The following is an 18,299-nucleotide window of genomic DNA, read 5'->3' as shown; positions in this document are numbered from 1 at the left end:
CAGCGGTCGCGTGATCCGTCACATGACTAAATGACGTTATGGCAGGTCCTTTTAGACCATCGCGAGCTGCCGGGGAGCCAGGACGCATTGGATAAGGAGACCGGGGGCCATCAGAAGGTGAGTATAATGTATTTTTTTATTTTAAATTCTTTTTTTTAAAGGGACTTTGGTACCCGCATCTGGAGAAGAGTCTCCTCTTCTCCAGACCCAGGTACCATCCGCACATTGAATATCCACATGTGCACATGTAGTCATGCGGATATTAAGCGATTCAACGCAAGTCAATGGCGGCGAAAATGCCGCGATTATGCAAAATAATTGGTAGTTCTGCAGATTTTTCCACAATGATAATCCACAGCGGAAATTTCCCCAGCATGTGCACAGCACATGCGGATTATCATTGGGGAACATTGCAGACCTTCTACTAAGCGTTTTTTAAGCATTTCTGCGGCGTAATTGCCGCTGCGGAAACGCTTAAAAAACTCATAGTGGGCACACAGCCTTAGGGTTTTTAGTTGCAAATGGCAAGTCTGTGGGAATGTTTCATTATCTGCAGACCGTCTGGTGGAGGTGTAAATTGGATTGTTAAGAAAACAATAGTGTCCAAAATATTAAAAAGAGAATATAATGTATTATTTGTTACAAAAGTATCATGTTAAAATTATTTTTGCTGTCTGGTTAATATTATTTATCAATTCTTGTTGTTTTAGGTTCATAAAGCATAAATGCTATATAAATGAAAGTTATGCAACCTTCTAATATATTTGTGGAGATTTATTTAACCATTGTATTTAAGTCAGCATACAATGACTATTCAAATAAAGTACAGGTGCTCAGTGAACAAAGACAGGGCCAAATATTAAACTACTCCTTCCCACCAGCTTGTTTTCTATCTATCTCTTCCCTTCTATGGCTCTATCAAGCCAGAGCTGTCAATCAAAGAAGAGGGGAGATGGATATTGAGGGAAAACAAGCAGGTGGGAACACCATGATGCACCGAGCAACGGTACTTAGTTTGAACAGTCTGTCTGTCCTGACAGAGTCCCTTTAAACCATTTTGAGGTGTTTTTACCCCTGTATGACAATGCCTTTTTATGATTGGGCAGCGTCATACAAGGGAAAAAGTAAACGCCTCCGGAAAAGAATCTTTGTCATCACCACCTTGGCTGAAAGAAAAATGTGCTTATTGGGCACAGTAAAATTCAGAAGTTCATATCTCCACAATGGAGGGGAAAAAAATATAAGAGACATGATAAAAAAATATTTTAATCAGTTCTTCAACACCTTTAAGATGAAATAGGTAGTTGCGAAAAAAAAAGTGACAAGTGATCCTCTTTAAACTTATGCCAGGTATTGGTGTAAGTCATAATGTAAATCAAAATTTAATTTTGTGGAGTACACATAGTCCAAGATGTACTAAGTTTAAAGAGGTGCATGTACCTCAGTAAATTTGGTCAATCTTACTCGGGCCAGCTTCTGTTTAAAACAGACATATGAAATACCAGCATAATTGAATTCTCAGAAGCATTCCTTTACTTAGTCCTGCACTAGGTTGAGACGTGGACTCAGATATTTTCAGCCAAAGCAAGTATATGCAGCCTAAGGCTATGTTCACACATTGCATTTTTTTAGCTTTTTTTATGCAAATGTTCAGCTGCTTTTTACAGTACCAGCAAAGTCTGAAATTGCAGAAATCTCATGCACACAGCTTGGTTTTTATTTGATCAGTATTTTGTGTTTTTCATGTTTTTTTTTCTCTAATGTCATTTCTTTCAGCATTTTTTCAGTGTTTTTTCACTCATTGGAAGTAATGGATGGTAAAAAAAAATGCTGAAAAAATGCTAAAAAAAACACAGGTGTCAGGTTTTTCAGCGTTTTTTGTGCCAAAACCAGAATGAGATTTTTTTTTCACTTAACTTTATGTACATACATAAAAGAAACAAAAGAACAGTGAAAAAAACGCATCAAAAACGCACCAAAAAGCAAGCAAAAAAAGCAAGAAAAATCCTGAACATACCACCTGCAGAAAAAAGCGCTGAAAAAAATGCAATGTGTGAACTTAGCCTTAGTCTGGGTTCGGTTTTTAAGTATCAGTTTTTAAAGCCAAAATGCTTCTGTTGTCTAGAGTTTTTTCCCTTTACTCTCAGTCCAGATCATGATGCTTCATAAAACATTATGATTCACTCTCCAGACCCTCAAGTCAACAGTTTAACACAAAACATGATGTGCCGTGTAGGTGGGAACGATCCCATTGTAAAACAATTTTTTCACTTCCTCCAACAGTTTCAATCTGGTGTTTCTGAAACTACAATGCAGCCCCCGATATAAGTGGACCCAGCCTTAGTAATATTCTCTGAACTAAACACATCTACTGCAGCTGTGCAAATCTCTCTTCCAGTTTGCTACAAAGTATCAGGCCATGACGATATTTGGATACCATTGTCTACTTCTTCTTCATTGTCTTCACTGTTCTGATTCACTGACAGCTAATATCTTGAAAATAGTAAGAAAAACTCATAATAAAATGTTATAGAAAGTTGTGAAACTTCATTTATGCAGTGATTATTTTTTTCATGAACCCCAAAAACTCATCTGAATGCTTGTCACAATCCATAAGTTCAGAATAAAATGTAATTATTTAAAATCAACATACGTAAAATGTTTTTTTATTCGAAATCTTTGTATTTCACCTATTTTTCATATTGTTAATAGATCTAAATTATTTTGCACAAACTTACCTTTATTTGTCCTTTTGAACAAGGATCACTGCATACAGATCTCACCATTCCACTTTTATTCATTTGTATCATATCGTCATCAATATTTAAAATTCCTTCATGCCAAGTTCCTATAAGAACATAATCGTAGCGGTTTGGCTCAATGAATTGAAGATTCATGATATCATATCTAAAGTTGGAAAGAAATTATTTTTTCATTTAGAATATCTTCTTATCGTGCCTTCATCCATTTACTATTTACCATGGGTTTAAAAATCAATACACGTTCAAGTAAACCCCTCATGGTTAATACAATTGGACAAGCAGATCAGTGAGGAGGCAAAATAAAATGTATTCTGTCCTGAGCTGATTGTATTTGCCAGTACTTAATATATCTTATTTGCATTTGCTTTTATAGTAAAAATAAAAATGGTAAAGTCCATTGTGGAATATATAAATTTCGTCTTGATTGTATAATATTACAGAAAGAGATAGACAAGCAGACTACATTGTCAAAAACATGGTAGATGAAAATTAATGTTGATAAATGTAGAGGAATGCAACTAGGTTGCAGTAATCGCATTGCTACATATACAATAAATTGAATAAAACTATGGAAAACAACAGAAAAAGGATTTGGGTATTCTGACTACCACTAAGCTAAGCAGCAGTACTCAATGTCAAGCAGCAGCCTGTAAAAAAGAAAATAAAGTGTAGCAAAAGAGATAAAAACATTTCATCCTAAACCACAAGTATGGGCCCTTTGTAGTCTAATTGTTCTATCTTTGACAGTAGAATAGCTAGTGGAAAGAATGTCTGTAAAAGCCATCTTCAGAATTGCTAGATTTCCACAACAGCTCATAACAGTTCTTTACAGTTAGAGAAGTCAAACTACGCAAGAGGTAGTAACTAGAGATGAGCGGTGTTCGACTAGAACTGTTCGCCAATCTCAAATTCGAGCTGTTTTGGGCGGTGTTCGAGTTGTTTGACGAACCCGAACGATTTGCAAAAAATTCGGCTGTTCGAGGTTATGTTCGATAACTGTTCATGCACCAAAAGCGTGTCCTGCATGTCTGGCGCTATTTAGAGCACCAATCATGCAGGGATTGTCTGCCACTCACTGTAATGCCACAGCCATGGTGGTTGTGGCATTACAGTGATTGCCCAAATCGATGGGAACAGTGCTCACAGTGAAACATGAAAACCCGGCAATTCATCAGCGGCATACACCTGTACCCGACAATTTAGAACCGAAAGAATAGAGTATCACACATACATTAGATAGATAGAAACATGTCAGTCACATATATAAGAAGTACAGTGACAGAGTTGGTTACTGTACTTGTCATTTAGTGTAAAGGATTTATTAAAAAAAATATTAGTGTTTTCATGCACCGTCTCTTTAAAAAAGCTGGCCGGCAATTCAGCAGCGGTACCCGACAATTTAGAATAGAAGGAATAGAGAATCACACATAGATTAGATAGATAGAAACATGTCAGTCACATATATAAGAAGTACAGTGACAGTGTTGGTTACTGTACTTGCCATTTAGTGTAAAGGATTTATTAAAAAAAATATTAGTGTTTTCATGCACCGTCTCATTAAAAAAGCCGGCCGGCAATTCAGCAGCGGTACCCGACAATTTAGAATAGAAGGAATAGAGAATCACACATAGATTAGATAGATAGAAACATGTCAGTCACATATATAATAAGTACAGTGACAGTGTTGATTACTGTACTTGTCATTTAGTGTTAAAATAAAGGATTTATTTAAAAAAAAATTGGCGTGGGGTTCCCCGTAATTTTAGGCTCTAGCGGAGGTTAAGCAGACGGCTGGGGCAGATGTTTGAAGCCTGGGAAGGGGTAATACCCATGGAGCTTCCCAGGCTACTAATATCAGCCCCCAGCTGAATACCTAGCCTTTACTAGCTATTAAAATGGGGGACCCCCCAAAAAAATGACGTGGGGTCCCCCCTATTTTAATAGATAGCAAAGGATAGGCAGACAGCTGGGGGCTGATATTAATAGCCCAGGAAGGGTGCCATGAATATTGGCCCCCTCCCAGGCTAGAAACACCAGCCGTCAGCCGCCCCAGAAATGGCGCATCCATAGGATGCGCCAATTCTGGCACTTTGCCTCGCTCTTCCCACTGCCCTGTAGCGGTGGCAGTGGGGTAGTAGGGCTTGGGTTGATGTCAGCTTATAATGCCAGCTGACATCAAGCCCAGGTTAGTAATGGAGAGGCGTCTGTAAGACACCCCCATTACTAACACCATAGTCAAAGTTAAAAAACCCCACAAACACCCAGAATAAAGTCCTTTAATTGAAATAAAGACACAATTCTTTATTGTTCTAAATTAAACCATACTTAACATCACGCCCATTCCAGCTGAAGCCAATGTCTTCTGCAATAAAAATAAAATAATAAAGCAACATCATCCTTACCTTTCCATGGTTCCCACGACCATGGTTCCAATGAACTCAGCTCACCTCATGCACGTCACTGACAGCGTGGGAAAATTCTCCTGCACTCAGCGCTTCAGCGTGAGAATTCTCCCACGCTGTCAGTGACGTGCATGAGGTGAGCTCATGTCCAATGAACTCAGCTCACCTCATGTACGTCACTGACAGCGTCGGAGAATTCTCACGCTGAAACGCTGAGTGCAGGAGAATTTTCCCACGCTGTCAGTGACGTGTATGAGGTGAGCTCATGTCCAATGAACTCAGCTCACCTCATGTACGTCACTGACAGCGTGGGAGAATTCTCACTCTGAAGCGCTGAGCGCAGGAGAATTTTGCCACGCTGTCAGTGACGTGCATGAGGTGAGCCGAGTTCATTGGACATGAACTCACCTCATGCACGTCACTGACAGCGTGGGAAAGTTCTCACGCTGAAGCGCTGAGTGCAGGAGAATTTTCCCACGCTGTCAGTGACGTGCATGGAGTGAGCTGAGTTCATTGGACATGAGCTCACCTCATGCACGTCACTGACAGCGTGGGAGAATTCTCACGCTGAAGCGCTGAGAGCAGGAGAGTTTTCCCACGCTGTCATTGACGTGCATGAGGTGAGCCGAGTTCATTGGACATGACCTCGGCTCATCTTGATGCCGTCACAGCGAGACACTGAGGAGCGCAAGCATGCCTGCGCTTCTCAGTCTCTGCGGCATGGCAAGCTGGATGGCAGCGTTCTGCTGCGATCCAGCCTGTCATCTCGATGTAGGAGAGCTGAAGCTGTCCTGGGAACCATCGAAAAGTAAGGATGATGTTGCTTTATTATTTTTCTTTTATTGCAGAAGACATTGGCTTCAGCTGGAATGGGCGTGATGGTAAGTATGGTTTAATTTAGAACAATAAAGAATTGTGTCTTTATTTCAATTAAAGGACTTTATTCTGGGTGTTTGTGTTTTTGTTTTAACTTTGACTATGGGGTTAGTAATGGGGGTGTCTTATAGACGCCTCTCCATTACTAACCTGGGCTTGATGTCAGCTGGCATTATAAGCTGACATCAACCCCAGCCCTATTACCCCACTGCCACCGCTACAGGGCAGTGGGAAGAGCGAGGCTAAGTGCCAGAATTGGCACATCCTATGGATGCGCCATTTCTGGGGCGGCTGACGGCTGGTGTTTCTAGCCTGGGATGGGGGCTAATATTCATGGCACCCTACCTGGGCTATTAATATTAGCCCCCAGCTGTCTGCCTAGTCTTTGCTAGCTATTAAAATAGGGGGGACCCCACGTCATTTTTTTGGGGGGGTCCCCCATTTTAATAGCTAGTAAAGGCTAGGTATTCAGCTGGGGGCTGATATTAGTAGCCTGGTAAGCTCCATGGGCATTACCCCCTTCCCAGGCTTCAAACATCTGCCCCAGCCGTCTGCTTAACCTCCTATAGAGCCTAAAATTACGGGGAACCCCACGCCAATTTTTTTTTTAATAAATCCTTTATTTTAACACTAAATGACAAGTACAGTAACCAACACTGTCACTGTACTTCTTATATATGTGACTGACATGTTTCTATCTATCTAATCTATGTGTGATGCTCTATTCTTTCTGTTATAAATAGAGATGAGCGTTGTTCTACTCGAACTGTTCGCCAATCTCAAATTCGAGCTGTTTTGGGCGGTGTTCGAGCCATTCGGCGAACACGAACAATTTGAGAAAAATTCGGCTGTTCGAGGTTATGTTCGATAACTGTTCGTGCACCAAAATCATAACTGGATTTTTTCTCAGTAATGATGAAAATTAATGTTAATACACAGTTTGAGTGTACAGCGGGGTGGGGGGAGGGGCAGGGGATGGATCTCTGCAGGAACAATGAAGATCTCCATTTTTTTTTCTCTTTCCCGCATTTGCAGTGGGGAGGTGCAATCTGTCAGCCTATCAGCAGCGCACACACGGAGCGAAGTGCTTTTTTTCACACAAGCAAGGGCATGTGTCATTGGCAGTGTATGTCACATGTCCTTGCCCTATAAGACCAAGCCATTTTCCCCGTCACCACCATTTTCTCACTGCTGCAGCTGCGTGTTAGACGGCACCGCTGTTGCTGTGTGCGCTATACCTTGTTAATTTCAAGCCAATTTTCGCACAAATCTACAGATAGCTTGGGAGTAGGGAATAGTTGTGATTGCAGTCCTTTTAAGGACTAGGTTACAGCATTTCCTACGACTTTTATCAGGCAGGTCTGTGCTCTTAAATAGATAGATTGTGGGAGTAAAGACTAATTGTAATTGGAGTCCTTTTCAGGACTAGGTTACATCAGTTCCTATCAGTTTTTGCCAGGCAGGTCTGTGTCAGTGCTGTGCAAGTTTTTTTCACAGCATTTGGCTGAATCTAGCAAAGCTAATCCTTTTTGGCCTATTGCAGAGTGTGTTAGTCAGTGGAGTAGCCTATCTGTGTTGCAAGATATACCACCTGTGTATAGAATACCAATTTTTTTACTGCACCTAGTGAAGTAAAATCTTTTGGGCATAGCATCATTCTATTAGTCCATCTATACTGACCTCCATCAGGTTGCAAATTGAATATAATTTTTTTCTGCATCTAGCTCTGAAAAAATATTGGGCTTCTAGCTGTGTGTGGGACTTGTTCTATTAATCCATCTATACAGACCTCCATCAGGTTGCAAACTGAATATATTTTTTTCTGCATCTACCTCTGAAAAAATATTGGGCTTCTAGCTGTGTGTGGGACTTGTTCTATTAATCCATCTATACAGACCTCCATCAGGTTGCAAACTGAATATATTTTTTTCTGCATCTACCTCTGAAAAAATATTGGGCTTCTAGCTGTGTGTGGGACTTGTTGTATTAGTCCATCTATAATGACCTCAATCAGGTTGCAAACTGAATATATTTTTTTCTGCATCTACCTCTGAAAAAATATTGGCTTCTAGCTGTGTGTGGGACTTGTTCTATTAATCCATCTATACAGACCTCCATCAGGTTGCAAACTGAATATATTTTTTTCTGCATCTACCTCTGAAAAAATATTGGGCTTCTAGCTGTGTGTGGGACTTGTTCTATTAATCCATCTATACAGACCTCCATCAGGTTGCAAACTGAATATATTTTTTCTGCATCTACCTCTGAAAAAATATTGGGCTTCTAGCTGTGTGTGGGACTTGTTCTATTAATCCATCTATACAGACCTCCATCAGGTTGTAAACTGAATATATTTTTTTCTGCATCTACCTCTGAAAAAATATTGGGCTTCTAGCTGTGTGTGGGACTTGTTCTATTAATCCATCTATACAGACCTTCATCAGGTTGCAAACTGAATATATTTTTTTCTGCATCTACCTCTGAAAAAATATTTTGGCTTCTAGCTGTGTGTGGGACTTGTTCTATTAATCCATCTATACAGACCTCCATCAGGTTGCAAACTGAATATATTTTTTTCTGCATCTACCTCTGAAAAAATATTGGGCTTCTAGCTGTGTGTGGGACTTGTTCTATTAATCCATCTATACAGACCTCCATCAGGTTGCAAACTGAATATATTTTTTTCTGCATCTACCTCTGAAAAAATATTGGGCTTCTAGCTGTGTGTGGGACTTGTTCTATTAATCCATCTATACAGACCTCCATCAGGTTGCAAACTGAATATATTTTTTTCTGCATCTACCTCTGAAAAAATATTGGGCTTCTAGCTGTGTGTGGGACTTGTTCTATTAATCCATATATACAGACCTCCATCAGGTTGCAAACTGAATATATTTTTTTCTGCATCTACCTCTGAAAAAATATTGGGCTTCTAGCTGTGTGTGGGACTTGTTCTATTAATCCATCTATACAGACCTCCATCAGGTTGCAAACTGAATATATTTTTTTCTGCATCTAGCTCTGAAAAAATATTGGGCTTCTAGCTGTGTGTGGGACTTGTTCTATTAATCCATCTATACAGACCTCCATCGGGTTGCAAACTGAATATATTTTTTTTCTGCATCTACCTCTGAAAAAATATTGGGCTTCTAGCTGTGTGTGGGACTTGTTGTATTAGTCCATCTATACTGATCTCCATCAGGTTGCAAACTGAATATATTTTTTTCTGCATCTACCTCTGAAAAAATATTGGGCTTCTAGCTGTGTGTGGGACTTGTTCTATTAATCCATCTATACAGACCTCCATCAGGTTGCAAATTGAATATAATTTTTTTCTGCATCTAACCCAGCCAATAGTTTTGGCCTAATACCACAGTTTGGCCACTCAGCTCTGCTCGGTTCCCATCCATTGTATTTTTGTGCAAAAAACTCCAGAGTTGTGAATTAGTTAACCACCAAAATGAGTGGAAAAAGGCCTGCTGCTGGTGGAAAGGGGAATAGGCGTGTTGGGAAGGGGAAAAAAGGTTGTGTCCGTGGGGTAGGTGTTAAAGCAACAGTAACATCTGCAGAAGAAAGACCATCTTCCAGCCAAACTAAAATGTCTACTTCTTTTAGCGGACAATGTGATAAGATCCCTTTCTTACGGCCACGCCAATCGCTACAAATTCCAGATGAGGCACAAAAACAGCAGGTGCTTCAACGGATATCAAGTGCTCCTTTAAGTGGGCTCTCCTCCACATCAACTTCAACATCACAAATACTCCAGTCCTCAAAGGTGTCACCCCAATCGCACTTGCTTCCTCACAGCTCCCAAATCTCCAGCTGCCCGTCTGAGTATGAGGTAGAACAGATGGTTGAGTCTGCAGAGCTGTTTACTCATACTATAGCCTGGGAATCAGAGGTCGACTCCAGCGCTTCTGTGAATCCAGACGAGGAAATGATCTGCACTGATGCCCAGAATCTTTATGAGTCGGATCCAGGACCAGACGCAGAAGGTTCTGACCATAATGTAGACCCTCATTCCCAAACTGTAACTCCTGTTGGTGGAGATAATGAGGAAGACGATGATAAGACTCAAATACCTGATTGGAGCGACAACTTTAGTTTTTTGTCAGGGCAGGAACAGGTTGGCTCTGAGGACGACGGGTGTGATAACGCACAGGGTGATGATGATGAGGTTGGAGATCCCACTTACTGTCAACCCACAGTCAGCCAAGAGATGAGGTCAGCAGAGGAGGTGGAGGAAGATGCTAGTGACGACGAGGTCAGGTTGCGCCTTCCTGGACAGAGACGTAGTACTGGAAGCACGTCAACAACTGCATCCTCAAACACAACTCTGCCTCTCACCACAAGTCGTGGTGGCTCTTCAGGTCGCATGGGTGCTAAGCCTTGCATAGCCTGGGCATTTTTTCAGATCGATAAAGATGACCCAACTCGTGTTATCTGTAACATTTGTCAGCAAAAGCTAAGTAGAGGCCAAAAAATACATAGTTTGAGTACTTCATGCATGAACCGGCACATGGACATGAAGCATAAGTTGCAGTGGGAAGCTCAGTGTGCTACAATGCGGCCTAGCCGGCCGGGCCAACCACCGTCTGCCATGTCTTGTGCATCCGCGGCCTCTTCATCCTCTGTGACTGGGGGGACAGCAGTCACACCTGTTTTGGGGCGCAGACCTGCCACCTCTTTACCGGCAACAGCCAGCGTGATTGGCAGGTCATCATTTTCTTTGGAGGTGGTAACACCAGCTGGTGTTGAGCGCTGTCCGACATCGATAGCACCACCTTTGGATCAAGGCAACCTAACATGTCCGCCTGCATCTTCCTCACAGACCGGCAGTTTGCTGGGGACACCCTTATCAACCCCGTCTAAGCACAATAGCCAGCCCTCGGTCCCTCAGATGTGGACAAGTAAAAGACCAATTCCTCCTAGCCATGAGAAAGCTAAGAGGTTGAATTTCACCATCTGCAAGCCCTTGGCTACAGAAATGCTGCCTTTCCGCCTGGTGGACACAGAGGATTTTCGAGACCTTATGTCCGTCGCAGTGCCCCAGTACCAGATGCCCAGTCGGCACTACTTCTCAAAGAAAGGTGTGCCTGCGCTCCACCAGCATGTCGCACACAACATCACCGCTTCTTTGAGAAACTCTGTGTGTGACAGGGTGCATTTCACCACAGACACTTGGACGAGTAGGCATGGACAGGGGCGTTACATGTCGTTGACTGGGCACTGGGTAACTATGGTGACAGCAGGACAAGGGGCTGCTGTCCAAGTCTTGCCGTCCCCACGAGTTGTGCGTCAATCCTCTTTATGTCAAAGTTCCTCCACTGCTTCTGCCTCCTCAACCTCCTCTCGGTCTTCCACCTGCACCCAAAGCCTGTCTGGTCATGCCACAAGCTTTCTAACTGCGCAGAAGGGATCCTGCACACCTCCTTACTATGCTGGCAGTAGGGCTCAACGTCATCAGGCGGTTTTTACATTGAAATGTCTGGGAAATGTGAGTCACACAGCTGAGGAGTTGTGGTCAGCTCTGGAGAACCAATTTCATGAATGGTTGTCTCCACTGGACCTGAAACCAGGGAAGGCCGTGTGCGACAATGCTGCAAACCTGGGTGCGGCCCTTCGCCGGGGCAATGTCACACACGTGCCTTGTATGGCTCACGTGTTGAACCTGGTTGTCCAGCAATTTTTAGCCCACTATCCCAGACTAGATGGCCTTCTGCAGAGGGCACGGTCGCTGTGTGCTCACTTCCGCCGTTCGCATCCCGAAGCTCAGCGACTTACATCTCTACAGAAGTCGTTGGGCCTGCCACTTCACCGGCTAAAATGCGATGTGCCTACCCGGTGGAATTCAACTCTGCACATGTTGCAGCGACTGTGGCAGCACCGACAAGCCCTGGTGCAATACGTTCTGACGTATAGCCTGGGCCAACGAGATCCAGAGGTGGGGCAAATCACGCTGGAGGAGTGGTCTCAGATCAGGGACCTATGCACCTTTCTGCACAGTTTTGAAATGGCGACGAAGATGTTTAGTGCTGACGATGCCATTATCAGCATGACTATTCCGGTGATTTACATGCTGGAGCACATGTTAAACAGAATTCGGAGTCAGGTGGTGGCACAAGAGGAGGTGGAGGAAGTAGAGGAGGAGGAGTTGTATGCGGAAGGGCTAACATCTGCAAGGTCCAGACGGTCGGCAGCACCAAGGCGGCAGGCATGTGAGGGTGGGGGAGATGGTTTTACCAGGGCGCATGGTAGCAGCCAAACTAGTGAGGAAGGTGCAGGAGCCCAGGAAGAAGTGGAGGACGAACTGATGGAAGACTCATCAGATGAGGGAGACCTTGATCACATTTCTGTTGTGCGAGGTTGGGGGGAGAGGACAGAGGAAGGCAGCATGATTGTTACCTCGCCACCAACACAACAGGGACTTGGTGCTCCTGGATGCGCAACACACATGAGTGCCTTCTTGCTGCACTACCTGCAACATGACCCTCGAATTGTGAGAATTAGAAATAATCCTGACTACTGGGTTGCCACACTGTTAGATCCCCGGTACAAAAGTAAATTTGCAGAAATTATTCCTGCCATAGAAAGGGATGCACGCATGCAGGAGTATCAGCAGAGACTGTTGCAGAATCTTACATGTGCTTTTCCACAAAATACCAGTGGTGCACGTAGTGAATCTCACAGTTCCAACTTGCCAACCGTGGGACCGTCAAGTGTTCAGCACTCAAACCGTAACAGAACCACAGTATCTGCTGGTAACATCAATTTTGCGGAATCATTTCACCACTTTTTTAGCCCATCCTTTGCAAGGCCACAGGAGACAAGAAGTCTGACACATAGTCAACGCCTAGAGACGATGGTACAGGAGTATCTCCAAGTAAACATTGAAGCCACGACTGTGTCACTGGACCCTTGCTCTTTTTGGGCTTCCAATCTGGATAAATGGCCGGAGCTAGCCACTTACGCCTTGGAGATCTTGTCATGCCCCGCAGCCAGCGTTCTGTCTGAAAGTGTGTTCAGCGCTGCTGGTGGTGTGCTGATAGATAAGCGCACGCGGCTCTCCACTGATAATGTAGACAGACTCACGTTCATAAAGATGAACAAATCATGGATCCGAAACGACTTTTCTACCCCTGTGTCATCCTGGGGAGAGTAAAATCTTGATGATTGGTTAAAATCACCCTACCAACCGTTTTAAGCTTTCAAATTACTAATCATGTTTATCTGTATCTTGGCTGGAAAATAATTTGGGCTTTGTAGCAGTGTGCAGCACTGATCCTATTAGGCCATCTATACTAAAGCTTCACCAGATTTAAAATTAAAAATAATTTTTAGCTGCATCTAGCCCGGAAAATAATTTTGGGGCTCCGAGATGCGCAAGACACATAAGTGCCTTCTTGCTGCACTACCTGCAGCATGACCCTCATATTGTCAGAATTCGAAGTAATCATGACTACTGGGTTGCCACACTCTTAGATCCCCCAAACTTTTCGATCAACCTTTTCATTTTAATAAAGACCAAAAAAATGGTCATTTTTGAAATTATAAGCATTAGCAGGTTGTTAGAAACTGAAATCAAACAGTTTTCAACTCAAAACTTTATTCTAGGTGATGTTACATTTTCACATAGGACCCCTTGTTCGAAAGGAGCTTCTGAACTCTCTCGTCCATTGAATTTGTCAGGATTTGGATGGTTTCTGCTTCAATTGTTTTGCATGAGGACAGAATACCCTCCCAGAGCTGTTGCTTAGATGTGAACTGCCTCCCGCCATCATAGACACTCCTTTTAATGATGCTCCAAAGGTTCTGAATGGGGTACAGGTCAGGGGAGCATGGGGGTCACACCATAAGTTTGTCCCCTTTTATGCCCATATCAGCCAGAGATGCAGATGTTTTATGTGCAGCATGAGATGGTGCATTATCATGCAGAAAAATGATCTTGCTGTGAAATACACAGTTCTTCTTCTTGAACCATGGCAGGAAGTGCTGTTTGAGAAAATCCACATACATTATGGAGTTCATCTTTAGCGCCTTCAGGGATCCTAAAGGGGCCGACAATCTCTCTCCCCATGATTCCAGCCCAAAACATTACTCCACCTCCTCCTTGTTGGCGCTGTAGCCGTGTTTGCGTGGGGTGTCCATCAACCAGCCATCCTCCACTCCATCCATCTGGACCATCGAGCGCTGCACGGCACTCATCCGTGAACAAAACAGTTTTGAAATCAGTCTTCATGTAATGTTTGGCCCACTGGAGCCGTTTCTGCTTGTGTGAAGTGGATAGAGGAGGTCGACAGGATGGCGTATGCACAGCTGCAAACCTCTGAAGGACCCTGCATCTTGTTGTTCGGGGGACGTTGGAGGCACAAGCAGCTTCAAAAACTTGTCTGCTGCTATGACAAGGCTTTTTTGCCGCTGCTCTTTCAACCTGACGTAATTGCCTGTAGGAAAGAGTCCTCAATTTGCCCTTATCAGCACGCACACGTGTGTACTGTGAATCAGCTACATACTTCTTGATTGCCAAGACACTTCATCCTGATCATCGCACAATGTTGATTGTAGTCATGCCTTGACCTAAACACTCCACAATTTGTTGCTTCTCAGCAGCCGACACATCCTTTTTCTTTCCCATTTTGGCAGAAAATGTAGGCTGCTTAATAATGTGAGACAACCTTCTTAAGTAGTCTTGCCTTTCATTGGACACACCTGCCAAACTAATTAGCACAGGTGTCTGCAATTGCTTACAGTGATATAAAGAGCCCTGACACACATCACCATCAATGAGTTTAACTGACAAACAAACAAATTCTTCCCTTATCACTCCTAAACACTTTTTGCATAATAATTTGGAACGCAGTGTACATGTGCTTTTCCACAAAACACCAGTGGTTCACGTAGTGAATCTTACAGTTCTAACTTGCCAACCGTGGTCTGTATGGAGTTGTTCAATAAAGGGCCCAAAATTAAGATAACATAGATGGGAGAGGTCTCTATGAATAGGAATTCCTAAGTGTTTGATACCCTGTGAGGGCCAGGCAAAGGGAAAGTTGGACTGGATGGAATCCTATATGGATTTGGTGAGGGAGACATCAAGGGCCTCAGACTTCGCTGCATTGATTTTAAAATTTGACCATGTAACAAAGTGATCTATTTCAGCCATAACAGCATGGATGGATATATGTGATTGAGTGATATATACTAGGACATCATCAGCAAATAGAGAGCACTTGTACTCGGTGCCTCCCACCTCAATCCACCTAATATTGGGGTTATGGCGAATTGATGAGAGCAGGTGCTCCGTCACTAGGATGTATAAGAGAGGGGACAGAGGACATCCCTGCCTTGTCCCATTGGTGATTGTGAAAGGTGATGAAAATGTTCTGATGCACCCCCTGGGCCTTGGGACACCCGGAGCCAGACCCTTTTTGGTGGATGCTGGTGGTTGTAGTCTTCGTGGCGGCGACCCGGTTCCGTGGCTCAGGGTGGTCAAACCAGTGGCGGAACTATTTATGTGGTTTTGATGTTTAAATGTCCGACTACGCCACCCGTGGATTGCGGTCAGAGTGAACCGCCGCTGCAGGGCAGACCGCTGAGGCTGGTGTTGTGGGTGCAGCAGAGCGTAGCATAACTCCCCACGGGAGGAGTATAGCCTCAGGGCAGTGTATGCGGAGGATGGGGGTGATGGTGCATGGCAGCAGCAGTAACGACACGGAGTCAGTGATGCAGTCCAGGGCCTTTACTCACAGTTCTTATTATCCAGACCACGTCTGCAGGTAACGACTGCCCACGTCGTACTGTGCTCACCAGGTGAGGGGCTCAGACAACTCCCAGATAACTTTGGAGCGCTTCACAGGACCCCCTTTGTGTGTCCTTTGTCTGGCCTTTCTTACCAACCCTTCTGTCCGGCTGCCTCGGGCCTCCTCTTGGTAAACTTGGCGCCAGTTTCCCTGACCCTATGTGGTGCCTTCCTAGCGGGTGTAGCGAGGGGCTGCGCCACATAAAATGTCACAGCCTCCGGTTTCTAGCTGAGGGTCGTTTTCTGCCTCCACTAGTTTCGGGGACCGGTCTCCCCCTTTGGCCTGACCCCTCCACGCAGGTGGATTCGGGCGTGCGGTGGCGACTCGCCCGTCCGCACCCCTGGGATCCCTTCATTCCTCGTTCCTGGAGCCTTCTCCGCTCCTCTTCCTTCCTTCTCCCTCTTCCAGGCCTAGGCCTCTGTTACTAGGCCCGCCTCCGGAGCAGAGCTCATGCAGAGCCCCTGCTCCCTGCCACTTCTGCTCAGACTTCTCTGCACTGAACTAAGATGGTGCCCACCTTTTATACTCCCTTCTCAATGCACCCAGGAACTGCTTCCTCCCTCCTCCTGCACTACAGGGTTCCCCTTCCTCAGTGTTCCCTCCCTCCACTCCAGCCAGGGACAGGGACTGTCGTGCCCATCTCAGAGGCATATTGGTCGCCCTGCCCCACGGCAATGTGGTGTAATGCATGCAGGTGTCGGGTCCTGATCCACACTCCATCCTTACCTGAGAGTGAGATATCACACCTCTGGGTGAGGTGCAATACGTCTGTAGCAACCGAGCCCTCAGGGTGCTACAGTTCCATTTATCTTCAGCCTAGGTGACGTATTGTGATACAGGGCCGTGATTTTGGCTATAAAAGGGTCCCCTAGACCCCTACCCCAAGCTTTTTAAGAGAATCATATATGGCGTGCCAGGAGACTCTATGGAATGCTTTCTCAGCATCCAACGAGAGTATCTAATTACAAATTTTTAACTGCATCTAGCCCAGGAAATACTTTGTGCCTAGTAGCAGTGTCTGCTAGTCAGCGGATTATCCCGGCTGTTAAGCAAGCTACACCACCTGTAGTTTAGACACTTAATTTTTTCAAAGGAAATGCTTCGGGACCATGGGATACTCAGTGAAGAGCATCAGGGGGCACCCCAAGGCATAGGGGCTGGGACTGGCAGTAGGATGCCTTGCGGTGGACAGCCGAGCTCGATCCTTATAAAAGCTTTTTAACTGCAGCAGCTTTAGTGGACGCTACTGGAGCTGGAATTACGCGGCTGCTGGCATGAGACTTGCCCTCCAATAGATCCTTGTAAATGGATTTAAAGTGTATTCATTCAAATTAGAGAGACAATTTAAATTAAAAAGCTTAGAGCTGCCTCCACCACAGGGGGGCTCGCTCGACCCACCAGCGGACAGGCACCAGTATTGGGAGAGGGGGGCTGGCCATCAGGGTTCACCGCGGCTCTGGCACAAACCCGGCGACACGGAGGTGGCACGGGCAGGAGCGGACTGGCCGTTTCGGCTTCTCACTTTTTGGATTTTAGAAGGGCATGACATGCCTATATCTGTGTCTCCCCCTCCTTTTACTCCTCCACCTCTTTTATTTTCGCATGACTATATGTACTTGTCACTTTTCCATGTGTTAGTTATGTCTTCTGAGCAGTTTGTCAGCTTTTGGACACCTTTGAAGGTGTTTTCTATGTGTTTCTATGTGTTTTTGTTTGCCTGCCATTGGTTTTAACGGTGTTCGAAGGTGTTCGACGAACAGTTCGACGAACAGTTCGGCGAACACACGGGTGTTCGACGAACCGAACCGAACTCGAACACTACGGGTTTGGCTCAACACTAGTTATAAATTGTCGGGTACCGCTGCTGAATTGCCGGCCGGCTTTTTTAAAGAGACGGTGCATGAAAACACTAATATTTTTTTTAATAAATCCTTTACACTAAATGGCAAGTACAGTAACCAACACTGTCACTGTACTTCTTATATATGTGACTGACATGTTTCTATCCATCTAATCTATGTGTGATGCTCTATTCCTTCTTGTTTAAATTGTCGGGTACCGGTGTATGCCGCTGCTGAATTGCCAGCCGGCTTTTTTAAAGAGAGCGTCTTCTGAGCAGTTTGTCAGCTTTTGGACACCTTTGAAGGTGTTTTCTATGTGTTTCTATGTGTTTTTGTTTGCCTGCCATTGGTTTTAACGGTGTTCGACGGTGTTCTAAGGTGTTCGACGAACAGTTAGACGAACAGTTCCTCAACATCCCGGTGTTCGACGAACCGAACCGAACCCGAACACTACGGTGGTGGCTCAACACTAGTAGTAACAGTAGATACTGTCATTTTAAAAAAGGTATATATGCTTATCCAAAAGGAAATAGTATGAAATGGTATTGAGGGATATAATTAATCTAGCTATGAATGATGATATATAATTGAGAATAGTTTGAACTTAATGGCCATGTA

At 44.3% G+C, this 18,299-nt stretch overlaps 1 protein-coding gene across 3 annotated transcripts in view; it reads right to left on the bottom strand.

Annotated features, from left to right (window-relative positions):
- GRM1 (glutamate metabotropic receptor 1) overlaps positions 1-18,299 on the bottom strand; it is a 688,549-nt gene that overhangs the window by 67,070 nt on the left and 603,180 nt on the right. For all 3 annotated transcript variants that reach the window (XM_073672688.1, XM_073672690.1, XM_073672689.1), the window contains exon 6: positions 2,739-2,907. In XM_073672688.1, coding sequence (XP_073528789.1) covers positions 2,739-2,907 — 169 coding nt within the window. The remainder of the gene's footprint in view (positions 1-2,738; positions 2,908-18,299) is intronic.

This window comes from Phyllobates terribilis, unplaced genomic scaffold (genome assembly GCF_046119375.1).
Source record: "Phyllobates terribilis strain yellow unplaced genomic scaffold, ASM4611937v1 Scaffold_3__8_contigs__length_932513732, whole genome shotgun sequence".
Lineage (NCBI taxonomy): Eukaryota > Metazoa > Chordata > Amphibia > Anura > Dendrobatidae > Phyllobates > Phyllobates terribilis.
Note: the sequence above shows the minus strand (reverse complement) of the source record. Positions and strands in the feature narration are given on the sequence as shown.